This window comes from Melospiza melodia, chromosome 8 (genome assembly GCF_035770615.1).
Source record: "Melospiza melodia melodia isolate bMelMel2 chromosome 8, bMelMel2.pri, whole genome shotgun sequence".
NCBI lineage: Eukaryota > Metazoa > Chordata > Aves > Passeriformes > Passerellidae > Melospiza > Melospiza melodia.
Window position 1 is genome coordinate 25563234 of NC_086201.1, and position 27298 is coordinate 25590531.

The window sequence follows — 27298 nt, forward strand, 5'->3', positions numbered from 1 at the left end:
CTGCATTTAAATGTTGCTGGAAAACTATTTGTATCTCATCTAAGCCCAGACTGAGGGCTGTTACCATATGCCCATATCTGTAAGGGCTGTTCTCAAAATAGAAATAACTAAATTCACTTGAAAACCAGAGAGAGGGAGGTTTCAGGCGTGGTACCTCCTAGGAGGTAACCTGTGCTCTTTTACACTGGTCTGGCTGCTGGGCTGCAGTGTAGATAGGTAAAGTCAGGTTTAAAACAATTAGGCTGAAGAAAATAAAGTCATTCTTTAGCTGGCATTAAACAGTCTGACATTTTGAATGGAATTATTGAGAGGCCAGACTTCCTGAAGCAAAAAAATAATTGCATGAGTTTCTTGTGACTGTTACTTAGCAAAACAATGCAAAATAAATACATTGGATCACATTGGTTTTGATCTAGGAATTGTTTCATTATTTTATTGCAGTGATACTCCTTGTCTGCATCCATTAATCTACTGTTATTTCCCTCTTAGAGTTTGTAGGTGATATAATGTTGTGATATACTTTTGTGTTGCCAAAACAGAGCCTGAATCAATGGATGGTAAAGGCTGTTTAAAAGCAGTTTTCTCTTGTACAAGAAAAGTCAATTTATCCATAAGCAGAATGAACAAAAAGAGATATTTTGTGTTCATCGGGATGTCTTTGGTAAATGGAGGTTTCATGGATTATGCAACTATATTGGAGAGCGCCATAAATTTTGAGATGGGGCTGAAATAATATTTTTTAAAAACCCAAAAACCGCAGGAAAACACTGTCCAGTGAGAAGGGTTTGAAATGCCTTTGGCCAGCAGAGGTCAGACTGTCCTTCAGACTGTGTAGTTAATCTGCTTTGTACCTTTGGGCGTGTTTCCCTGCTGTTTAATGCTCCAATCCACCAAGCTCTGCCAGCTGAAGCATATTAGTTTATTTCTTTAAGAAATTCTTTTGCAATCCAAGCTCCACATGCAGTATCAGCACATGAGAACTGTAATAAAAATTAAGGATAACTCAAGTTTCTCTGGGTAAATACTTTATTTTGCAGCCCTGTGATCCAGGTTTTGTGTATGCATTTGATATGGTCCGAATCCAATTTCTACTACTTGGTCCGAAATCCAATTTCATCAGAAGTGAGATTTTTTTTAAATTTTGGTTTTTGTTTAGGTACTTGATGCTTGCAATGTTTTGATGATCAGCAAACTGATCCTTTTCAGCTACAAGTAGGAACAGCTAATTTTCTGGAGCCGCTTGCAGTAAGCAAACATATTCTGCTGCAAGTTAATGCATTCCTATGTTTTTCTTAGTATTTATGTGAAATTCTTTAGCTGTGATACTGTAGATGGTGCAACTAAACATGAATTATGGGTATGGACTGCTTTTGGTGATGCCTGTCTCCAAGCAGTAGCTGGCACCTGTAGTGAGAGAGCTGTGCCATGTACCTTGTGCTCATCTGCACCAAGAAATTGTTCTGGCATCGTTGTACATTTAAGCCTTTGGTTTCTCAAGGCAACAACCTTGAAGAAAAGAAGCAATCTTCTTCTTTATTTATGGGGCTTCTGGTATCCACAGGTAAAAAATGGGATGAAGTGAAACTGAAAGGCAGTTAATGTTGGAGAATTTCTTAGTCATAAATATGGGTGGAATTTAAGAGAGAAGAGTAAATTAATTAATTCCTCAGAACTGAGAAGCAGTATTATAAGTAATAATAGAAAAAGTTGGTTTTGAGCTATAGGTTTTGAATAATAAACCTGTTCTTGATAGTGAGGGGTATAGGAAAAGTAGCACTTTTTCAATCATGTATGCTACAAAGATACTCCATGCAGGATAAAATAGTGCTGATTTAACTTCCAAGGATGTGTTAAAAAACATGCTACATTTCCATAGTAACAACAAATAATAATGTGTGTTTAAACTTGTGGTTAACTAGTGGGATAAGCAATTCCAGAAAACCATGGGGAACATATGCTTATAGAGAAATAATGAGATCTTTGAAGGGTGACTAAGCATGAGTTCATGTGGGTGAAAGGAAAAATGAAAGCAGCGGGGTAAAGGACATAATTTCACATCCCCCAGGTGTGGGTTCTTGACATGACAATCCACATGGGAGGGCTGTGTGTGGTTCCTGTGGGTGTGAAAGAGGAGTATCCTCTTTCATGGTTGTGAGGACTTCAGTTTTTTTGTGCTCCAAAGATTTGTGGCTGAGATTTTTGTCCAGAAAATTAACATGAAGCCTGAGGAGTTCATACTCCATTGGGGAAAGGTTTCTTGGATCTTATTTGCATTTGTACCAAGAAGACAAAGCAGAAGAAGTCCCTGAACTATCTGCTGCATTATGGCACCAGCAGCTCGAGTCTGGTAAAGCAGTAAAATATTGTTGGGTCGTGATCTTTTCTGTGCTTTGAGAGTTTGAAAATTTACTCAAGCTTCCTTAGGAAGCAAGAAATTAATAGCAGAAATTATGCAAAACATTCACTGGGATCTGTGCATAATTTCAATGCAATGTTACAAAACAACTACACAGATGCTCTCTTTGAGAGATGGGACATGAGAATGACCAAATCTCTGACTAACCTCTAAGATCTGGGAATTCATAGGTCCAGAATGACTGGCAGGGAGAAGCTGAAAGAGAGGATTTTCTTTGGTTGTATATAAAACTTATAAGGAATTTAGAAGATCTTTGGTGTGGAGATCGTAACACACCAATCTGTGATCCATGTCCAATATTGCAAGTTAATTTTGTGATAAAAATATATTTTAGTAACTCATATGTGTTGGGGACACTCTAAGGCTTTAGTACAACAATCTGATAATACTTTGCACTGATTTTTCTTAAAAAATCAGACCATCTCTCTAGAGAAATGATGGTTAAATGTTTTAGGCTCTTTAGGGGAATCAATGCCAAAGCCTAGATACAGCATGAAATAGGAATCTTTTAGGGTAGCATGTTTCATGTCTGATTCATCCCTTTGCCTAATTAGGGAAAGAGCAGGGAAAGTGATCCAAATTTGTCTATAAAGAAAAGTCAGGATGCCTAATTGGATATAACAGTTTCTGGGGCTTTTTCCGCCTGTTTCGTAGAGCTGCATTTTTTTGAAACACCAGGATTTTCCTCATGTGATGAACATTGCCACTTCTCAGCACTTTTACCTACCTTTTACAGCACGGTATGACAGCAGTGATGACAGCAGCAGCAGCAGCACAGGTGTCTCTCTTGAACACAAGACTGTGTACCTGAGCAGCACCTCAGCACCTGCCAATTATTGAAGGAACAATATTTCTATTTTGGGGTGAGCATTGGAAAAGCGACTGTAACATCTTTAAATGCTGTGTGTCCACACCCAGTGAACCATCTTCCAAGCAGCAGCAGCTATAGATAGTAAGTTCCTTTTCCCAGTGAGGTTTAGTAGCTCAAGTGTGTGTTGTACTGGCCTGGGCATATTCTTTCTGCTTCTTAGGCTAATGCAGCCTTTACTCTTCAGGGCCTCTCTGTGCTAAAAGGTATTTTCAACTTCAGTCTCATGAAATTTTCACCTACCACTTGGGCTTACATGCCGTAAGCATCGAGAGCCTGGTCCTGTCTACCAGGAGAGGGAATGAGCTATTCGTGTTAGTGTTGCCTCAGGAACAAAAGGGGGGCACAAGAAAAAAATGGGTTTCTGTTGGGCATGAATGAATTTAGTCTGGGAAGGAAAAGGATTTGCTTAACGACTCTAACCATGAGCTTCTGAAACAGCCTTCCAGAGGCAGTAGAAGGACCAACTCCCCAGTTAATCTTGAAGGCAGTGTATGGATGTAACTGTGCAGTGAATAGCTGGGGGCTGGACTTGATGATTCCAGAAATCTCTTGCAGTCCCCTTCATCCCTGCACAAGTGTCAGGGAATGAGTGATGACATCATCCCTCCCCTTTCCAAAGCTGCACTGGAATAGCTGCAATCTAGCTTTTTTAGAACCCACCACTTGGAAATGTTTGATCAGCTATGGCAAGAGCTTGGGATGTAGACTCCGTGTGGTTTTTTTTGAAGGATATATAAATCAAAGTACATATCTAAGTAAGATTTCCCCTGCCACCCCATCTTACTTTCTTGACACTATTTTTACATTTTACCACACAAGAGTGAAACAAGCTAGCAAGAAGCAGGCTGCTGTCACAGCCAGAGTTAGAAGTGCTTGCTTATTAGAAGAGCAGACTTTTTTTTCCCTGCTGGTGGCATATGTTTTACTTGCTAAGTATATCTGTATGAGAGGAGTTGACAAATGTGTTCTAGGTAGCCTCATTGACCAACATGTTTCTGCTGCTGTTCTCTCTCTCATTAATAATTTGGACAATATGGTGAATAATTGGCATTTTTAGTTTGAGAATATCAACTGTCACTGCAGTGTCTTGTGTACAATTTCTTACATGCACTTGCTTAAATGCTGCTGAGGAATCCTACTAAACAGATTGTAAAATCCTTTGGCTATGAAGGCTTAGTTAATTATACAGGAGGACACAGTGAATTAATTCTGAAATTAGTCTAGCACATTTATTCAAAATAATTTTTCCTGCATCCAGAATTAAACGATTTATTTCAAATTTCACCTGGATGCAATTTGAACTGCAATTAATAAACCCTCTGACCCATTTGCTATTAGCAGCACAGCTGTGTTCCCTTTCCTTCCCTCCTGAACACTGGTAAAATATATTCTTTTATCATTTTACTTTCTTCTTCTTTACTTTCTTGACCTAACATTAATATTTCACAGTGTTAAGGGGAGAGGGCTGGCAAGTATATCCTAATTACTGTGTATATTCTACCCTGGAGTGCTGGAACATACAGTACTCACAAAAGAGTTCATTTGTGCACTACCACTGGTGAGTAGACTTGTTAATGAAGATGTGCACCCAGATCTCAACAAATGAGTGACAGTTCTTAAGGAAAAGTGAATTCTTTTCCTGTATTTTATTCTATAGAATTGCTGTGTTTAGAACAGTTCTGTGCCGAATATTGTACATAGTTCCACTACCATACATAGATGGGAAAACTGGTCTTAGGGCTCTGTGGAACCAGGAAGTAGCAGGAGAAAGCTCTTCCTCTAAAGTGTATGAGGTTGAAACAAAGATGGAAAAGTGAAGGGAAATGGAAATCCATTTCTGATAGATCTACAGTTTGGAAAGATGTCTGCTTCTGAACAATCTAGAGCCCGTGCTCTGTTTCCTGAATCTGTCTTATGTGTTTCTCATATTACTGTATCACTTAATGCTTCCCTGCCCCCTCAGTTACTGAAAAGTATTTAAAGAGGCTAAAATAAACAGAATAAATGAAAAGTACTGATTTTTCTGACTAAGTGCTGTGTTGTTGCTGCATTGTTAGGTGGCGGGATGTGTAGCAAGAAATGGTCATATCATTACAAAAAATTCTAACAGCAATATTCCCTTTCACTCTACCTACTGAGGAGCTCTTTTAAGAATAGCTGAACGTGGAGAATTGGTGAGTATTCAAATATGAATGATTAAAACCAGTTATGCTAATGCAATGCATTGTTCATTGCAATTACCAGGTTTCTTCTCAGTATAAATTACCCATACTTACACTGCATATGATACAAAGTAAGGAAATATGGGTGGCATGAAGCTTCAGTACAGCTTTGTCTTCACTGTTAACCCCCTGTTGAGAAAAAGAGAATGGCTACCACCCTCTTTGCATGCAGATTACAGGCTGTGTGCATTACTTACCTGCCAGCTAATGAGGTTCTATTGTTCAAAGTCCCCCGTGTAATTACCACTTTTTAGACTTGCAGCATGCTTGGTACCCCTCTTAGAGCTGTTAGATTTCTTCTGTTATTTACAGCATTGGCTGGGCTATTTGCTATTGCAAATAAAAAGGAAATTTCTCTTTACAGGGGTCTGTCATTTTGTCCTGTGTGTACAGCACAGAGCACAGCAGAACCCTAGCTGAGCCTGCTAGCGTGGCAGTAATGTGAGTAAATCAGAATCAGACCTGACTTCTGCTCTTCTCTGGGGACAGAGTTCAGCAATAGCTGCTTCTGCCATGCTGTTTGTGCTGCCTGCACTCCATGGCATTTATACCTTTCATTGCCAGAGTCAGTCTGGAGCTGCCCAGCTGGAATCACCTCTTATTGCCAAAGTGACAGACTATGCTCGTGCTTTACTCCTCTCTAATGATCATCACTGTTGTAAATTTGAGTTGTTCTTATGGCATCTTTGCAAAGACTTTTTGATAAATCAGTTACCCATGTTTTCATCTCCTCAATTTGTCTTCTTCATATTCCATCTGCAACAGAAATATTCTTCTTTCTGTTAAAATGAAAACCAGTTTTTCTCTGTGGGAATACCTAGGAACATCCTACTTTCTTATTTTTTACATGTATCAAAATAAATATTAGATAAGAAACTAATTTTGAAATCTAGAAATTATTTTCTAGTAAGATACTGTCTTACTGTGCTCACTCAGAAAGATCAGTATTATTTAGGCTTTGTAAGGAACAAGTTCTTTAAACCCATATTTTACATAGAGATTTTCCCAGGACAAGTGATATGGTGGCTTTTTTCAGGTGACATCAGAAAAGGCATTTGGTTGTGTTGGAAGTTTGTTATCTTTATGGCTGAGTTAACAGAATCTGGACCAACATCTTGCACCTGAGTATCAATATGAACAGCCAAGATTATAATTAGCAGTTTTGCATCTGAAGCCTTTTTTATTTGAATTGTGACACCACGAAATTTCATCCTGTGTGCTCACTGCTCCCCACCCTGAAAAAGGAGGAAGGAATTGGAAAGCTCTGGGCAATCATCTGAAGTTGTGATGTAAAGTCTATTTAACACCCTGATGGAAAGCATGTGTGTACCTTGCATGGTACATATTTGCTCCCCAGCCAGTCTTGAAGCTCCAGCTGTCAGCTGTTTTCTGTGTATTTCTGACTGAGATGTTGCAATTTCTTTCACTGGATACAGATGCTGCAATAATCCATGCTTCTGGTATTTTGTTTTCAGACATCTGCACTGCAATATATCTGGGATTATTTCATAGCATCTTTCAAAGTTGAAAGCAAGTTCAAAAAAAACCAACAAACCAAACAAAAAGCAGCTGTCATTTGTAGTAGGACACTTCATCTTGAGCTGATTATGCTCTGTGAACTGCATATGACCTTCTGAAGGCTTCTAGCAGGTTTATGAGGCACAGCTTGAGTTAGATGTCCATCAGGGCTTTGGAGAGTAAGCACGCATGCTTTAGATGGTTCTTCAGGTGATTGTTTCTGCTGGAGGCTTGTACATGAGTTAAAAGAACTTCAGAAAATCTTTGCCAATCTAGACTATCTTTGTACAAAAAGGAAATAATTTTCTACCCTCAAAATCCGGCTGGCAAATTCAGGACCTAATAGTTCCAGAGAGCAGGTGTTTCCAGTGTTCATTGTCGCTAGACTTCTTTCTTGTGTGGGGTGAAATTTTCTGGATCTTTTTTTAATTGCATGGTCATTCTACTCTTTTTCTCTTTGCTAATATTTTCTAAAATTGTATTTATTTTAGACTTGAATGCACTGGCATAACTGATCCTTTGTTCTGTTTATATGTTTATGGGGAGAAACATGAGCTGCTGTTTGAAATATTCTAGTGATATCTAATGATGAGGAACAGCTGGGCTGGGTGGGCTGCGTGGAAAATCCCTGGAAATGTGAGAATTAAGGAAGACCATTTTACATAGAAAATGGGTATAGCTTTCTCATTAGACCTAGACAATGGTGAAATCCTAAGGCACATTTTATATTTTTTTTTACCCCTAGCAATACCATGGATCTGTCTTTTCAAAGTGTTTGTCTGCTGCTACACACCTAGATTTTGAGCTTCCACAAGCAGCATCTATTTAACTGGCATGATAATTCAGATTTAATTGTTTTAAAAACAAATAACACTACTGTTATGAAGTAGTCTGCATGGTAATGATCTGTAAAACTGCTTAAACTTTTAAATTAACAATGATAATGAAGTCAGGCTGGAATGTAGAGAAATTATATGAAACAGAACAATACCTATCTTTCTGGAAATCCATGTGGTATGCAGACTCAGCTTAGAAGGTATAAACTGACAAATAAAAAGCTATATCCAGACCAAAAAAAAAAAAAAAGGAAACATCCTTATTTCCTCAGCAGCAAGACTTGCACCAAAATAAAGCATATCTGTTCTTGGGTATTAGAAGTCTGCTGGGCAAAATGTTTGCTAAGAAGTCCATATCTAAACCTGTCTCTGAACTCAGATTTTCTGACTCCTGAAGTCACAGTATGAATACAAAACAGATTCATCTTCTCTTATCTCTTTGAAGTTATTTTTATCTTTGCAACTATTCTTCATCTTGGTGGTTCACCCCAGGCACGCTGGACTGGAACTATGAGAGATGCTATTCACTGCACAGAAGTGCACCAGTCCTTGTGCTTGCAGTCCAGACTGCCTGCTGCTGAACGCAGCACCGCAGAGTGGATTTGCACCAGGTCAGAATCTGACCACGCACCTCCCTGCAGTCCTCCTCTCGGTTTATTGTGCACGTATCCATTTTCCTTGTAATATCTGCGCACTTTTTTGGCAGCATTTGGTCCTCACCTCCCCCGCCTTCATTGCAGGGGTTATTTAGCGGCAGTCAGTGAGGATGAGCGGGGCCCAGGGACCGAAGAGAACGCCGGGGGGATGCAAGGAGCAGAGCTGAGAGCCGGAGGCGTTGGGAGGGAGGCGAGGGGGAGCCCGAAGCTCCGCACAACACGTGGAGCAGGGGCTGCTGGTGCATCCCTCTGCAGTAGCTGGGGACTGCCTGCTCTGAACTGCCTCCGCTTCCAGCCCTGCCCCTGCTCTCAGGAGAACAAAGCTGCCCCTGCTGCTGGTCAGTGCCTCCGGAGACTCCTCTGAACTTCGCTCAGGGCTGATGCATTTCAAAGCAATTTCACCCTGCGTGAAAGTTCTTTAAAACAGCTCCCAAACCCAGCTGTCTGCAGCTGTGCCCAAGTCAGGGGAGAGGTCTGAGGGCTACGCCTCGGGCAGCCGCGCACCCGCTCCCAGCTGCCGCTTCAGCCCGCTCGGCCGCGCCCCGCCGCCCCGGCCCGGGGCGGCTCTGCGCGCAGCTGGCGGCGCTCACCCTGCCGGCAGGCAGCACCTCACTCTCGGCTGCACAGCGGGCGGCGGCACCCGCGACCGGCGGGGCGCGGGGGTGACGGGGGAGCCGCGGGAGCGGCGTCCGGCCGGTGCCCGCGGGCAGCACATCGGACAGCGGCCGCTGCCCCGCCCGGCCCGGCCCGCCACCAGCGCGCGTGCGCGGGGCCGCGCGGCCGGGGGCGGGCGCCGAAGGTGCGCGCGCGCCGCCGCCCGCCCGCGCTGGCGCTGAGGTGTCGAGGCGGTGCCGGTGTGTCCCTCACGGCGGCGGCAGGAGCCGCACGGGCGGTGCCGCTGCGGGGACCCGCCCGCCCCCGCGCTGAGGTGCCGCTGTGTCCGCGGCGGCGGCGGCGGCGGCAGGAGCCGCACGGGCGGTGCTGCTGCGGGGACCCGCCCGCGCCGCTCCGCCCGCGTGCCCCGGGCACAGCCCGCCGGCCGTGAGGGCTGTGCCGCGCTGCCCCCCCGCCCCGGGGCGCTATGAGCCATGAAGCCGCCCGGCAGCAACTCCCTGCGGCAGCCTGGCTGCGGCGGCCGCCGCCGCCCCGCGCTCCTGCCGCTCCTCGGCCGCCTCGTCTCGCTGCTCCTGCTCCTCCATGGCTCCTGTGTCCCCCGGGCCCGCGCGGCTGCAGCCGCCGGTGGGTATGGCGGGGTGCGGTGCGGTGCCTGAGGTGTCCCCCGCGATGAACCCCGGCAACATCAATTTCCCTTCAACCATTCCTTCCTCCCTTCCCTCTCCCAGCTTTGTGTACGTGTCTGTGTCGGCATGTGTAACCCGGGGCTCAGTTAAGGTTTCCTTGCTTGCTTGCTTTCACAAAAGAGAGGGACGTGCGGTGCCGGTGCTGCAGTGTGTTGTGTAGGGATGCTGCCCGTGAGGGATGCGACACAAAAAGCTCCGGTGGGCTTTGGATGTGTCACGGTGCATGTGGACGGCGATCTGCTAATTTGTCTGCATGGGGTCGGGTTTTCGGGTGTGCTTTGTTGTTTATTTGCGCTTGGTTGCATATAGGTGGCATGTGGAATGCTCTGAATGCAGTCTGTTTGTGCATCATGTTATTATTGTTGGTACATTGCCGTTACCTTGTAATATTGTTGTGTTGTTACATCGCGTTGATTGACTGTGTTGAAATTTTAATGAAGAAAGATACAGGATTTCTTTTCAAAAGCTGCTACTGACGAAAAGGGCTCTTGTCAAAGTTAAAAGAAGTAGAAATCAATTCCCTTTACATAATAGGAAGTTTAGCATTCAGTGCACATGGACTCTGAATTCAGTGTATGTTAGCAACACTGGGAGTATTCTTAGCTTTTTGTAGATTTTTTTTTGTGAAAGAATTTAGCTATGCAAGAGGATGTAGGGGGTAACTATATATCCATTAAGTTGAGGATTTTTTCCTCCTGAAGGTTGAGAGGTATTAAAATATTTATAATCTACGCATATGAAAATGTAGATTAATGCAATTAAATAAATAATGTTCTTTCTGAAACCATTTTATATGTAAAAAAATGAATCAAATCTAGCTCAGTGAGTAAGCTATCTTTTTGTTTGCTTGAGTAATTAGTAAAATGTTAGAAAACTGCAAGCAAATATGTAGCTTTTTCATGGAAATAAACACATTCTGCCATGGAATTTATGGCTGGCATCTCTTTCTTCCCCAGGCCTGCACTGGAATGAAACAGCAAGCGGTATAGAGGAAGTACTGGCAGATGAAGAGAGTACATTTCAACAGAGTAACAGCAGTAACAGTAAAAATAACAGCTACAGCAATGCAATCCAGAAGGAAATCACACTGCCTTCAAGACTAATCTATTACATCAACAGAGACTCTGAGACCCCTTACCATATCCTGGATACCAGGGCAAGGCACCAGCAGAAACATGACAAGGTAGGGTAAAAAGAGGCTCATCTGCAGAATTTTCAAAACAGTGATATGTGATGTGAAACTATATTTGTTTTGATCTGTATATATTCAAGACTTAATGGTGGTCCCTACCACATTTTTTAGGAATTAAAGGAGTACATGTAATTAAACAAGAATGTAATTTCCCTTGTGTTAACTTAAAGATAATTATTTTGAATTCCAGAATGGTTCAGAACCTGAACTGTAGATAAAACAAATGAGAATTATGTGAGGTTGACTTGACTAATCAGTATAGATTCTGGTGTCTTCACTTTTGGTACACCACCATCAACAAAATGTTTCTTCCAAAATAGCTCTAGACTGCAGAAGTACCTGCATAGGGAGCTTCTTTGGAATCCTGAACTTGCAGCATGAATTAGCTTTGAGTGTGCTGTGCACTACCTAATAAATGCAGCGTTCATTTCCTGCCACTGCATGGCCAGTGAAGACCACTGTAAATGTTACCATTTTTTGTCAAACAGTACCTGCATTCCTCATATTTTATGGCAAGATCCAGTATTACATTTTGTATGGATGCACCTAGTAAGTTTTTTGGGGTTTTTTTCCTCCTGAAATTATATGGAGTTGAATGAACTTTGGTTTTGGGAATAACTTTGTAAAGAAATAAAACTGTCTAAACAATATCACTTAGTACCCTATAAATTAATTTCATCCCATTTTTATAAATCTTTATTTAAAAAATTTATTTCTTCCTACAGGGTAAAAGGTAAAGTGAAGGTAAAGATGGTTTGAATATAAAGAGGTAGGGAAGAGACAACAAAACAAGTCAGTGTATATGATATTACTGGAGGACTTAACTATAATGGAGTTCCTACCTATTGAATAGCATTTCTCTTGAAATTTTACACAGTGAATTTAATACATGTTATATGTCCTTATGCTGATATTGATTATGTGCCATTTCAGATGTGGAGTTAATAAGAAGGCACTGAATAATCTTTGAAAAAAAAGGTTGAGGTACCTGTATAATTTTTATTTTTTAACAGGAAGAATATGCTTCCTAGCTTATTGAACATGGATACTGGTGTGTGCCTTTGGATGCATCTCAATACATGAATGTGTTATGGTTGGCACAGAAAAGCTTTTTGTTGGAAACTGGAGCTACTTAAGAGAACACTACATTCACAACTAATATTCTTTCAAGTGACTCCACTCTTTTAAATACACTTAAAACACTAAGGTTTGCTGTTCCCCTCTTGGGAAGAAAGGGATTTAAAAGTGCTTGCAGACTTGCTTTTGGGAATAATGCTTCTTCCACGTTGCTGTATGTTGGTTTGAAATCCATTGGGGACAATGTGCACCAATCTCTGTGCTTACCCAGCACTGCCCACCAGAACATTGCTGTTCTTCCTCTGCCCTACCTTGTACCTACACATTGGAGTAAAGCTCTGCAGAAATCAGTGCTGACAGAATTGGTATTGATTTCCTTGGGCATGCTTGCTGCTGACTGTTGTGTAAAGTGGATCTTCTTTCTACTCACTGTGTCCCTTTTAAGCACAGGGAATGCTAATGCTGCAGTTTTCCCCACAGAAGGGTTCCTCAGTCCTGGGCCTTCATGGAGAGTGCCATTATGTCAACTTCATTCTTCTGGCATGAAATTTCGATTGTTTTATATTTACTGTTTATATTTAATTGAAGAAAAGAGTGGATTATGTTGTCTGGCTGGATTTTTGTATGTCTTGCTTCTGGTCATTGTACCTGACACCTTCACCCCAACTTGCATCTTGTGCATTTCCTTGGTATTATATTATTTTCTTCTGTTTAAGATTTGCTATGATCTTCTCTGTAGAGCAATAATCAAGGCAGGGGGAAGTCTGGAAGTTGTAAAAAGAAAACCCAAACAACAACCCATAAACAAAACAATGCAATTGATTGTGAAAGATATCCAGGAGTTGGCTTTCACTTGGGGGGGGATTCTTTTCAATACTGGCTTTTATCCTTTCCAAATTTAAAAAATATATATGGTAATAAAGATACATATGAGGTATATAAGATATATATGGTAATATAAAGGTATATGTGGTAATATAAAGGTATATAAGATATATATGGTAATAAATCCTACCTGTGGGATTTTGATGTCTCTTATTGGTAATTAAGAGAAGTAGTTAGGTAAATAACTATTAAATAACAAAATATAGTTAGGTAAAGAAAGACATCTGCACATTAGGATTTTTTTAATAATGTGAAAAAAGTTAAGACAGCCTTTTATATGTATAGAGTGGAAAATTTTGAGGAAAAAATGTTTTTGTTGTTCTTTCACTGTTCTTGGGTCTATACATTTTAACCTCTATTTTCTTGTCAACCTTAATATGCCATTTATAGGGATATGATGTGGAAACAGTCCCTAACTATTGATAATATTCAGTAGACTCCTTTCTGTGGAACTTCTGTACAGTGGTCAGAATAATATGGCCTATGTGTGGGATTAGGCCTGAATGCCTCAGAAATGCTGAGTCACTATAAGGAGAGGGTGAGACTAGAAGAAATGATGTGCATATGGAAAGAAAGAGATTGGAGAAGTTGGGGAAATATAATTATATAAAATTGATTAAAGTATTCTTTAAAAATCATGTCCCAAAAGTAAGGGTCTGTGATGTTCGTTCTTCATGAAACGTTGGTAGAAATTAAACACTGCAAACAGTGTAGCAGAGAACAAAACCCCCATAAATAATAAGTTACTTTCTTAGTACTGATTTTCTGTATCCCCTTTTGGTGAAATGTCATCATATTGAGGAGGTGTTTGTCATCAAGACCCTCTTGCATTCCTCCTTCCTGGAAAAAGCTTTTAATCACTGCTGAAAGAAAGAAATGTTCACCATAGTTTTGACAAAGTGAACTATCTCCAAGGGGGCAGAGTTCTAGTATATACTTTATTTTAGCTTTGTGCTCTTAAAAAAGCAGATTTTAAATACTTGATGCTTGAAAACTCTGAATTCTGTGTACCTGTTTCCTCATAGTCAAATTAAGGCTAGCTGGTTTTGAGTTCTTCTGAAGTTATTTTTAGTGCAAAATGCTCGAAAACGAACATCTATTTATAAAAACACACTGAAGAAGCTCACAGGAATCCATAAAATTGATGAAGAGGTCTGAGTCACCTGTGGTCTTTTTAAGCTTCTGCAGGTGGAGGTAGGATTTTGAAGGAACTGTTAATCTCTTTATTGAACTGGATGACTGCTTTGGTTCATTTTCACAGGCTACATAAACAAGATTTTAGGAGCTAGCAGGAAGACTGCACGGGGCACAGCTTGTCACAAAAAGCTAGGAGCAAGTCCTTATAGTGGCCAGCAGAAGGAAAAATCCTGCAATGCAAGGTGTTTGAAGATAATAGGATTGCTGGAGAAACAGAGCCCAGGGCAATCTTAGCAAATTTTGAGTGGAAAATAACTCAAAGTGGATTCATATGGAGGCTGACTGTATCTGCTGGAGAGTTTCTGAATCAGAAGTTTTCAGGAGCTGTAAAGAAGCCTTCTCTTCATGCGTAATTATAAGCTGTTAATGTGATTTTTGGGAAGGAGAGAGGTGTTAGGAAAGCTGTTTTGCAGATCCTAAAGAGGAAAAAATAAGGAAGAGTACTTTTGACTATGACGATATTTCCCCCTTCCCTAAAAGAGTTTGATCTGTTTTGAGCTATTTTTCATGGGGTGGAACTCCAGGTGTTTCTGATCAGGTCAGGTGTTTGTCATTTACATTAAGAACATACTCCTGCCAGGTGGATGCAATAATTTCTGCTATGTTGCCTTGCTTTAAAGGTTGAGATACAGTACTGTCTCAGTCCTCTATGTAATTTTAGCATATGAAACTTGAGCTGGAAAACATCCTTTAGATGAAGGAAAACGACTCTTTTCTATTTAAAAGGAAGCAGTATTGGAAAAAAAGCAGGTTTTTTTTTTTGTTTTTGTTTTTTTTTTGTTGTTGAAGAATCTTTGTGGTATTTCAGCTGGCTTTGTCTTTTCTTTCTTTTTCCCTGATCTTTCTGTGGTGCAGCTTCAGTTTGCACTACTTGTAAATGGAAGATTGTGTGTACTTTTTATTTTTTTCTATTCTATATTGAATTTATATTAATGCAAAAGGCTTATCTTGACTCTGTGTCTTCAGTAGTTACTAAGAGGAGGATTGAAATTGGTCTTCCTGCCTTTTGTTTCTCCAAGCAGATTTTCCTTATGCCAACTTCAACTAGATTTAGATCTTTCTGTGTTTCTTAGCTGAAATGCAGGTCATGTTATTTCTACAGCTTCTTAAATCCTTTTATTTAACGTATTTCTGGATTCTTTCAGGAGCTTCACAGAATAACCTATGAAAGGTTTAATCTCCTAAGTTTTAGGTGGGACAACACTTGTACTATCTATGCCTTGTTCTGAAATAGAAATAAATTAAGTTTATAGGTTTTCTAGCATTTGTGGGAGGCTGAGTACTGCAGGAAGGTGGCCCAGGAGAGGGATGCACTACTTTGTAGGGCCTTACAAAAAAATCCTCAGGGGGAAGATATGGCTTTGGAGGCCAATGTTACTACAGAAGGGTGTCTAAGTATTGCCATGGTGGCAGAGAAGGGTGAGTTCTGGCCCCTGGGGTTTAGATACACAACAGCAGGATTGCTTCCAGAGGTCTTTTTTCACATGCCCATAACCTTTCTGTCAAAGAAGAGTCTTTAAGGCTTGGGGTTCAAGTGCATCAAAGTAACTCCTCTGTTGTTAAAGTCCAGAGAGGAATCATCAACAAGAGGTTTTCTTTTGATGATTTTTCTTCTGTATGTTTAAAACATACAGAAATGGTGTATGTTTTAAACATCAGTTTTTACATGCTGCTGGCACATTTATATATTCTGTTTCAATATGAAATGCTTTATTTCCAGGGAGTAGGGGAAGGTTGTTTTGGTGGATGTGCCACACAGTGGAATGTAACCAAATGCTAGAAGAGGGAATGGTTTCTCTGTGGGGTCTGAGGATAGGGTAACAAGCTGAAAGCAGAATTATAAACTAATACGTACTAAGTCATGTTGACTTGTGACAAAACGAAGGCTATTATTAGAATGGAGGTCTAGAGCAAAAAACTGTTTTGATGGTGTAAAATCCATCTAAATCTGACTTACATTTCTATTTCCATCCATAATGAGAATGATGAAACCTCTTGCTCAGCTTCTAAACTTGGAGAGGTAGCTTTTGGCCATTATTTTAGTCAGCAGAATTGTATGAAAAAATAGATTTCTAAAAGCAATGAGCTTGTCCTTTGGAGATTGTATCTGCATGAATATAGCAAAAAACTCATAGCTACCATTAGTCAGTTAAATAAGGCTGCTAATTTTGTTTAAAGACTTGTGATGGAACTTAGTATTTTTGAAGGGATAACACATTATTGAATTGGGCATCATTTTACTGTGAAGAAAGTAAAACTAATGTAGTAGTTTATTTTTGGTGATGATGATTGTAAATTTCCTGAAAATCTGAAAAAAAGCGAATTATCGAGAAAGGATGCCCACATATGATAACGAAAACAATGAAAGGATTCAAATTGTGACGTAGATCAGTAGAACTGAGATTCCTGTTACAGCCATTTTTATATTGAAACATACATGACTGATTTGAAAGAAACTGGAATTCTTTATACATACAGATTTTTAGCTTGGAAAAAACCCTGAGAGCTACTACTTTGCAACAGCAGCTATACCACTCTTAGAATGTCCCTAGTATGAAGAATCTCTTATTACAATGATTTTACCAGTAATTTGAGCTCCCAGAGCAGGGGGAAAAAAAGGCTTTTTTTGTTTTTTTCCTGTAAAATTTGGGTATGAGGACAGGAAGAATTTGAGAGACTTAGACCTTTCTTCATCCCACATTGCTGTACATCAGCAGTAAGTCTTTGCTGAAGAAAAATTTTGTATAATTTTGGAGCTTTGCCATTGGAATAGGCTATAGCTGTCAAAGCAGGAACCTCTGCAGAGGTTTTTAGATGATAAGCAAACACAGACAAAGGAACTTGGTCTCCTCCTTATGTAAATAAAGAATACTTTTGCAGGTTTGAGCATTTGCATGTGCACAAGCTGTACAAGAGGATGATGTTTCATATTCTTCCTGTGAAAAGATGTATATTCTTCAAAATACGTGCTGATCAACATTATATTCTTGTTTGAATTTATATTTCTTTGGCAATGAGAAGAACACTGTATTTCAGATTATACTTCAGGTATTTGTATTACACAGTAGTTGATGAGAGAATACAGTGAAATTATAAGGTGGATAACAGAATTGCAGATACTTTTCTGAAATCTTTCCTCCTATCATTATGGCACATGATGGTTGTAATGCTTAAAACACCTGATTATAATTCGCTTTCTCTGCCAACTTATTTCAGGAAAATAATGTTTCAGGATTAGATACTTATTCTCATTACCTTCAGCTGCTTTAGGGCTTTTGGGAGTGGTTATCTGTTGTTAAACTGAATTAAGAGAATCTGTGTTTGCTGTAGCAGCAGTGTATTGCATTCACCTGAATTCAAAACAGTTCTTTTGCTAAACTGCAGGGATTTAAAATCTTTTTGTAACCCATGGTTTCAGCTGAGTTTGGTGAACATGCCCTGCTGCAGGTCATCAAATTAGTGTCAGCTGCTTTGCAGCAATTGCTTTTGTGTACAGGCTGCATCTGCTAGTGAGTCACACTAATAGATAGCAAGTAGTGTTTTTATACACAGAAATGTTTTCAGAAATAGCAGTGCTGCTACATGTAATTCTACAAGAGGAAGGGGTTTTATGATATTGCAGACCAAGAATAAAATTACTTTTAATAATTTGAAATTGCAGAAAGATAAAGAATACATGCTTCATGGCTTAGAAGCTTGAAGGGTGATACACAGATATCATTGAACAGTCTTGGTTGGACAACAGGAAAGCTGTAGCAGGTCAGACTAGTCATCCATGTAGCTGTCACTGAAATCAGCAGCTGATGCCTAGGGAGAGATTTCTCATGTTCCAGAATTATCTTAATGGAATAGTTCATGCTGTTGTAAATTTTGCAGATATTTAACGTTGAAATGTTGTTTGTGGCATATATATGAGAACACATCTTTTTAGGTAAATGTTACATATGGAGGAGATTCCAAGCAGTAGCTTGTGTATCTCTGAAGTGGAATCCTTATGGCACAAAACTAATCGCGGCCCTTTTCTTGTAACAAATTTTCATGCTTTAAAAAAAAATACATGTGTGTTTTGAAAACATAATAAAGTTTTTGTCATGAACAGGGCTTGGAAAGCTCCTTGTGATACGTTTTCCTTTATTTCATCTGTAAAAAAAAGTGGATTTGGGGTTGAAAAGTCTTTCCCACTAGGCATGTATTTAACCTGACATTCCCTTTTTTTTTTAATGTATATGCCAGCAGAGTCTTTCTGAGCATGCCACCTGTTTGTGCTTATACTTAAACTGTTTTGCTCTGCTGATTCAGAGCAGCTGTAAACTCAGATCTGCCAGGCCAGTGCTAGCAAATTGCTGAACTGGTGAGACAACAATATACATTTAACAAAAAATAGAACAGAGAGAAAGCTTAGTAGCGGTTTGCTTCTATGTGATTTTAGATATCAGCTGGGAATATTATTTTTTTAATTCTTGTTTAGAGTAATTGTATTTTTTAATGAACAAAACCAGGCTTTAGCTAAGATTGTTTAATGGCATTAAAAGGTACTTAAAATATTTGTACATGACTTTTGTTTTTAAAAAAGAAGCTTGACAACAAAGCTCTGTGACCCTATTGAAAGGGAAATTATAATTCTGGCAGCAAAGAATGATAAAGTATTACAGGAAATGTCACAGCTGATTTTAGTCACAATAGCAATTTAAAAAAATTATATTGAAGAATTTTCTGAAAGAGGATTAATAACTTTGCTGAGAAGGAAGATTAAAATCGGTGCTGCTTTGTGTAGTGCAAGAATGGAAGAGAAACATAAAGGCCTTTTCCTTTGTGGAGAAATTTCCAAAAGAGAACAGAACTAACCATAAAAGCTAACCTTCATACTATTTAAGTTGTGCTGTAAACTAGCTAGAACTTGATATATTTTCTGTGACATACCTGAGGGTTAATTGTGGTGTTTAATAAAAAATAGGGTTTTTTTTGTCTTTTAACTAACGGGCTTAGTCATAATATTCCAGCTTTGTGTAATTATTTATACTGTTTCAAATTAGTGTATAAGTGAGCATGATTTTATTAGAATGTTATCAGGAAAGATACTGTGAAATTCAGATGTAATCTCTTCAACCCTGCTAGAACAGCTCTTCACAAAATGGAATTCTTGGATCATCTCTTATCATTTCCCCATTTTTCTAGAAACAGATAAGCATGTTTTAAATGTCTTTGGCTACAATTATTACAGTATAGAGAAAAATAAGGAATACAATTTACCTGACAAGAACTAAATATCCTGAAGTTAAACTTAACTCCCTGTGCAAGACAAGCTAATGTTGATCTGTTGTGTGTTGACCAGCATCAGTATTCTTTATACTGATTTAGCTTCAGTGCCAAGTACAAAGCCATTAATTGGGAAGGGATTACTTTGAAGGAGTTTTTCATAATATGTAATAGGAACCTTGCCATGATTTTCATATTTGAAAGTGTGTATTACAAATGCTTTAGTTCTTTCAACCTTTTAAAGGGAATGATTGCAATAACTAAATTAAAAGAACAGTATACTACATTGCTTATGTTACACAGCCATCTGGTTATGGCAAAATATAGACATTTGTGTGAAACTTTTTTTTTTCCTTTCCATTTTGTGAGGGATGAGTGTGTATTTCAGAGTACGCTTTTCAGGTACCATTTGCTTCCTTCTAAAGAGGAAATCCTTTTGAATGAGAATTTGATACAAGGGCAAAAGTTTTCATATGCCCATGAGATTCATCAAAATAAGCATGTTTTCCATAACTTTGTTTTGCACAGTCACGTTTGTTTTGTATCTAAAACTCAGTGAATATTTTGAGAACTGTGTGTTTCTGTTTACAGGCTGTACATCTGGCCCAGGCGAGTTTCCAGATTGAGGCCTTTGGCTCTAAATTCATCCTTGACCTCACACTGAATAAGTAAGTGCATGATTTGAGGTTGCTTTCACTCCTGCTCTTATTATCATCTTGTGGTACAAGGTCAGGGCATGCAACATTCCAAGATCTGTTGGAAAAAGATGCTGTTATCCAAGTTTATTAATACAAAACAGCATTTAACATTTTTTATGTAAAATATCAGTAGCACTTGCTGACACCCATAAAGTAGATACCCTTAACATTTTATTGTTCATGGTAAAATAAATTGTGATAGATGGAGAAATGCCAGTACTCGTAGTGTTTGCAAAATGTGGATTTTCTTGTGCTTTTTTTAAAACTAATTGATGAATTATCATGAGATGTTTTAGTTGCTCAAGTCAGTGTGCAGAAATACTGTAAATACTTGTATGAATAGCTGATCTTTAGTGATGTGGAAATCATGTATTGTCACTACAGTCATGAAGTTCCTAATGAAATGGGACTCTTAATGGTGTGGCTGTGCTGAAAGGTGCAGCTCGAGTCTGTTTGCTGTAAGACAGACAATTCTACATAATTCTTTGGTCTAGAAGAGCTGACTTATAATACAGGGCAGTGGTGGTTTAGTTGTGTGTATCCCACATGCTTTTATATCACCCCTGAAGGTGTGGAACTATGGTTTTCTAAAAATTGTAATGACCTTTTTTTGTGGATGTTGAAAGTTTAAGAATAAAGTAGAAGTATAAAATTCATACTAAATATTGGACAGGTAAAATGTAATGCTCAAAAGTGCATTTGCCCCTTCTATGTCCCTTGAGACTGAGCATGCTTAAAAAAGGAGAAACAAATTTACAGAAACAATTGCATATTGATTTTAAAAAGCATTCCTCTGTTCTTGAGGTTCATATGAGGTCTTTTTTTGGTCTTAAACTGTCGTATAAGGGAAGTTTTGTTAGGGATAAAGACACGAACTTAGTAAATCTAATAGCTTTTAAAAGCAGCAAGTTACTGCTTTAGAAAATTTGCAGAACTTATATTTGTGTATTTGGCTTCTTGGCTGCTAATTATCAGATTTTTGCTGTAAAGGTGAGCTGGAAACATTTTCCTTCATCCATGCATAATTTTGAAGTTAGGTTGCTCTTGCATTTTTTTCTTTCAAAATGTTATGTGAGGTCTTGAGTGTCTGGCAAAAGATGAATTATGGGAATGTCACACAATTGAAGGACAAAAGAAGCTTGAAGATAACTGGATGTTCTCTAGGCTCTGGAAAAATTATAGTGTAATTGCAAGACTGTTGTTTTATGAGGGTTGGACCTGTGCATAGTAATTCCAATGGATAATCATGACATACTAGTACAGGGAACCAATATTTAGTGCCCTCTAAACTACAGGGAATTCCTCCTCTTGGTGTGCTTTCACTGCTCCTGTCTGCACATCCAGCAAGCAGTGAGTGTGAGCACACATTACCAAGATGGCAGTGTGTGTGGGCTATGGCTGGGAACACAGACAGTGACAAAGAAAAACCATTGCCTTTACTGGCACCATGTAAACATGCTGACAGCACTTAGGAGAAGAAAACAGGCTCATAAGGTTCTTCCACAGCTGATGAGAATTGAAAGTTTGCTGGTGAAAGGTACTCCAGCCCCCTTCTGATTCAGGGGCAGGGCAGCATTCACTGACACAAACGTTAACACAGGCTTTAGGTTCATTCAGTATTGGTGCCTAGGCGTGAGGTCTCTTATGTGGTCACTGTCTTAGGCCTTAGGCTTTCCAGATACAGATCTCCCTATAGCTGTTGACTGACTCTCCAGTTTCCTTGCAGATCACACCTATGCAGAATAGAGAGCAAGGTCACAAAGGGGGTGTTACAAGTAGGACTTATCATAGGACAGACAGCAGTGATCAGGTGCAGGGCTGTGCCAAGCAAGCTGTCTTGCAGCTTACACTAGTGACTCCTTTTTAGGCCACCTCCTCTCTATTTTCCATAGGCTATGTCCTGGTTCACCTTTCCTACCCTTGGCACATTCCCTGAATGTTCCATAAAAATGATTGCACATGTCCACAAGTCTGGGCAGACATCCTGAGATAAGTTTGTTCCTTCCCAGGAGACAAATTATGTTGTTTACCACTTCTTATCTGTTCTAAATTTCTGGCTGAGCCTCTTCAAGACCGTGCTTGAGTGGCTTCTTCCATGGCCTAGTGGTCAGTGGCCTAACAGGGACAATAATGAAGACCAGAACTCTTATCTCCTGTTCATTAGGATTTGGGTTTTGTTGCATTTCCTGAGTCTCCTGGTGGATGGCTATTATCCAAGTAAAATCACAAGCCCATTGACATTCCCCATATCTTGGCAATGTTACCCCTTCTCCAGTCCTGCTGTTTGTCCTTGCTTATTTTTAACAACAAATGGTTCATAAGTAAGTTACAGATTTTTTCTAATTGTGGCTGCTTTCTCAGCAATCAAAAAATGCAGTGCCTATCACTTCAAAAAGAGAGAGGGAATGAATTTGCTGTGCACCTTAGCTGAAGAAGTTCTGCTCTTGTGATATCAGGAATGTTCTTACTGCCTGTATATAAGGCACAGGGTGTTCGGATGCCTTACTGATATCCCTACTGCTTACCTCTTTATGCCTTAGTTTTTCTCCTAGCTTCTTTACTGGTTTTTGTCTCATAAACATTTGACTCTTTAGCTGGTTCTGCTCCAGAAAATGACTTCAAAAACCTGTGCTAGCTTCTGACTGGACCTAATACTTTAAAACTGTAAGTCCTAAAACTTGTAACATAAATTGTAAATACCCATAGACAATGATTTGAAAAAGACCCATTCCTGTGTTTCAGTTATTTTTATGTGTTCAGCAAAAAGCAGCATTTTGCTGCTGTGTTGGGTTGTAGTTGGCATAGTGCTAGTGCTAGTGTCTAGTCAGAAGCAAAGGCAGAACAATTGGGAATACACTTGTATATTATGAATATGTATTTGCATCAGTTGTCTAAGGTGAGTTAGTGCCACCTACACTGTATGTGTTCTGTGCATTTTAGTTTTGTTCCTGTGTGGTTTTTTTGAATGTTCTACAAGTAATTAAAGCTAAGATTGAGGATGGTTGTTGCATGCAAACAGGTTCTCGTTTTTGGTTTTCTATACCACTGTTGAAAACTTTGTGATTTCCTACCTTCTGTGTTGCAGATGCTCTTTTTTCACAGCAAATACTATAACTTGGCAATTAAGTGAAGAAAATTGGATATTCAATTTCATTAATCTGTAATGGGTTAATAATGTTTTCAGTTAATACTCTTAGTATGAAAATGGAAGATTGTAAGGTATTTGTAGTGTGGTGATTGTAATGTGGTAGTGGGGTAACAATCCCACTGGAAAAGTTAGACTTACAATTCAACTAAGATTGTCTGGCCAAAGTCAATAAACCTCCTATGCAATGAATAGCATGTAGCATTGTCATAAAACAGAATTTATATAAAGAACCTTTGTTCACTTATTTCAGTAAGTTCACTTTTGTCCTCAAATGGCAATGTTGGAACATTGTATTTGGGTAATCAATGATTCTAGTATATCTGACCAGTTTCTTATTTTATATTGCTGCATTATTTACCTTGCAAACAAATGTTTGCAAGGTGCTAGAAAATTAGTTTTTAATGATCTCATTTCCAGCAACATGTAAAAAGGCTTTTAACTTGCTGTTTTTCTGCTGAAAGAGTTGAGTTTGTGCAGGTAACTCATAAAGCCCTATTTTATGGTAGCAGGCTTTATGTTCTGGTGTAGTACTAAAACACATTAAAGAGTAGCACTACCAAAAGCAGTGAATTAGAAATGTCTACTTGCTGGTTTTTTAGTGAGGAGGGAAGTTGGCTGTATTTCCTGTCAGTTTAGAGCCATGGTCTAGTTCCAGCACACGGGGCTGAGGCTGTGCTGGAACCTTCACCCAGTGGGACTGTGGGGGCTGAGACACACCCAAGAATAGGAAATTAGTTAATTGATATGGACAGAAACAGAGGGGAAACCCAAAGACAAAAATTTCTCTCCCTTCCTATGGATGACTTGCCTCAAAATTTAGGATTCTTGGGGAAGGGGAGGAAAAAGAAATCACCAAAATCAGTCTGTATTTTTTAGCTTTTCCTTCTTTTCTCTATAGAGGTCCATCTTTCCAGGAGACTCTGTTTCCAGGAAAATGGATTTCTTTTCCATGAAGTTATCATAGAAAAAATATTTGGCATCTTTGACATGAACTGAAAAAACACATCCCCACTGCATTTGACCGCATGACTTAACAATTTGAGATATTAAAATATGACTGTGGTGGAAAGTTAGTTTCTTTTGTGAAGTGCAGCCAACATAAGAGAAAAGTTTATCTAATTGTTTAAACCTTATAATTGGTGTTTATTCTTTGTGGTGTATGTTTCTGTAGGACTGAATTAACTGGAGAATGGTCCCAGAGGAGGTTACAATGTTAGCCTAATTTAAAAAACAGGAGGGCAATAACTGAATTATTTGAGAAACTACTTGATTCTTGGGGTTTTTTTTATAATTATTTTTTAAAATAAAATTTAATTATTTTTAGAATGAAAATGGGAAAGCTAGTCACAGTTTTTCAGAAGGAAACTTTGAGTATTTATGACATTCCTTAAATAAACAATAGAAATTTAATAAATTCACCTAAAAACTTTGAGTTCAACAAAGTTTGTGAATATAATTGAAACTGTTACTATAAACAAGGCTGTAGATGGGCATTGCATTAGATGCTCATGCCTTGATTGTTTTAAAACAATACTGCAGCAAGGTCTCTTTGTTTTTTTTTGTTTTTCCCGCCTTTATGTGCTACTAAACTCTATCTGTCAAATGGACAAAAACATCTGATGGGTGTTCTGCTAAATAATTCAACTAAACTAGGTTGCTCAGACACTGGTACTGAGCTTGAAACATTTCAGAACAGTTAATTAAGTGTTGCCTGGTAGTAGGTTAGTATAAAGGTAATTTAAGAAGTATGCAAGAACGGTAATTTTTGCTGAACTCTGATTTTCTGCAGGCTGTCTGCTAGGTTGCTGGAAGGGAATTTGCTCACTTGTATATGATACCTTTTGGTAATTTCATAGCCTTTTCCAACCCAAATCAATTCTCTTCATCAGGATAGTTAGATGCCAGCTGAGGTAAGCCACTTTTACTCTGCAGCTCTCCTGCTAATGAAAACATCAGCAGTGAAATACATGCCAGGGAAGTGGATGTGAGTTCTTCAGAAAGCATCTGCTGCTTGCTTTAACAGCTGGTCTGTGCCTTCAAAGGCAGCAGCTACAGGGAATGGCAGATCCCTTTGCTGCTTATCTTGCATTTCTCAGTGTAGCTCAGATAGAAGAGTCAGGGAGCAAGACAGCTCAATAAGAACAATTATCTGAGATAAACAAGGGCAGGAAGGAACTGTAGAAAAGGACACAGCAGACAAGTTATTTTGTCATGAGTTCATTCAGTACGTTGCAACTTTGTGTGTTCATTGCACAGGATCATACTAATGTGTCACTACCTAAACAGACTTTGTCTGATGTGATCATGACTGACACTCATTTCAGTTAAAGCTTGCACTGTTTCTGGTGCTTGTCATACTGAAAGTAAAATTTGCTGTGCTGGATGCATTTCTGCCCTAAGCAAGATGTGAATGGCTCAAAATGGATCAAAGGTGGCAAAACACAGTCCAGTATAGATGAGATGCAAATGTATTTCATAAAACTCAGATTTGTCTTTCAGAGGTAAATTTAGGCATTCTGTAAGTGACAATGAAGGAAGAAGAGTTATTTTGTGCTGTGGAGACCCCTACTTTATGCATGAGTTTTGTGCCTCATTCCTCAGGCAATTGTTCTTCTACATGAGCTCTTAATCAATATATTCTAGGCCTTTCTTTTTGATGCCACCTACATAAAGGGCCCCATCACACCTCCTGGTGAAATTACAGTGATCTTCTGTGTATGTCTTTTGTGTAGGAAAAAATGTTTGAAAGTTATTTTGGTTAAGCATTCTATTTTTTTTTTTCCTTTAATACTTTGTCTTTTGTCAGGTTTGTCAGCGTTAATAACAGGTAAAAGTTTCGTAGGGGAAATTTACTGTAGCAGTTCTATGTATATTTTTACATCTGTTGTTATTCCCAGAGTTTTAGCAAAATGTAGAACAAATTTCCTTACCCTTCCTGTCTTTCTCAATGTTTGCAAGCAAGATGTTCTTTTGGACGTTTTGCTAGTGTAGGCAGATAGTTGAAATGAGACAGTGATACAAGGTACCTGACAAAAATCCGGTACTTGCCAAGGGAGAGGCATACAGTTTAAGGATCAGCTGACTGTTATTTTATAATGCAATGTTCAAAATTCTTGCTGTCCTGAGGGAAATGTTAAGAGAAAAAAGCCCTTGCATGACCTTGGTGGTTGTGTGGCAAGCTTAAAAACATAATAATGACCAGAAACTAGAGATAAACACTCCAGTCCAGCCTTGCATGAGAAACAATTTTGTGAAATCAAAAGTCTTATAAAAGATTTTCCGCTCCACCTTCTAGGTGATGGATACTGTGTTACATTTGCCAAAAGGGTGCTTCACAAATTAAAGTCGAGTTTTGTTCATAGCATGGCACTTGGGAAGTATTTCATAAACAGTGGCTTTCATTTTCTGTGGAGGGCATTTGTTCAGCATGGAGAATTTCACTGATGTGCCTTGTGTCCTGCAGATGCCAAAGGTCCATCTTGGAGCTGGCTGGCACCAGCTCTGTTGGACATGGGGGAAGCTCCCAGCAGCTTCTCAGAGAGCCCCTCCCACAGCTCCCCCACTACCAAAACCTTGCCACACAGACCCCATACATGTGGGAAAGGCAGAGATGAGAAAAGTGTGGAAACTGTCTACTGGGAAACTGTCTGCATCCCTGCTTTGTCCTTGTAGTATTTGTATATATACATACAGGAGTTTTCCATCATAAGTACTCCATGTTAGATATCCTGTCATGTGGGACATGGTATTAGGGCAAAACCCAACTGGGAATTCTTTGGCAGTTGGAACTAATGAGAGGCTAAAGAATGGAAAAGGTTGGCAGATGAGGAACCAACTAAGTTACAAAAGAAGCTCAACCAAAATCCAAGAAAAGAATACTAAACTCTGGAAAGGTGCTGCAAAGGGTAGACTAAAGTTTTGAGCAGCTCTTATGTCACACAAAATAAGATAAATCTGAGAGAAATGCTGTAATTAAACTGTAGTTAGTTGGGAGTCAGTACACAAAGGGGATACCACTTACTGCA

The 27298-nt window shown here is 39.3% G+C and overlaps 1 protein-coding gene across 7 annotated transcripts in view; it reads left to right on the plus strand.

The window, feature by feature from the left end:
- The first annotated feature begins 9570 nt into the window (after positions 1–9570).
- Positions 9571–27298, plus strand: part of ADAM23 (ADAM metallopeptidase domain 23) — a 66108-nt gene continuing 48380 nt past the window's right edge. For all 7 annotated transcript variants that reach the window (XR_010028592.1, XM_063162343.1, XM_063162342.1 and 4 more), the window contains exons 1-3: positions 9571–9758; positions 10777–11003; positions 20019–20095. Coding sequence is in view for 6 of the 7 variants with exons in the window: in XM_063162343.1 (XP_063018413.1) it covers positions 9608–9758; positions 10777–11003; positions 20019–20095 (455 nt within the window). In the remaining variant the exon portion in view is untranslated. The remainder of the gene's footprint in view (positions 9759–10776; positions 11004–20018; positions 20096–27298) is intronic.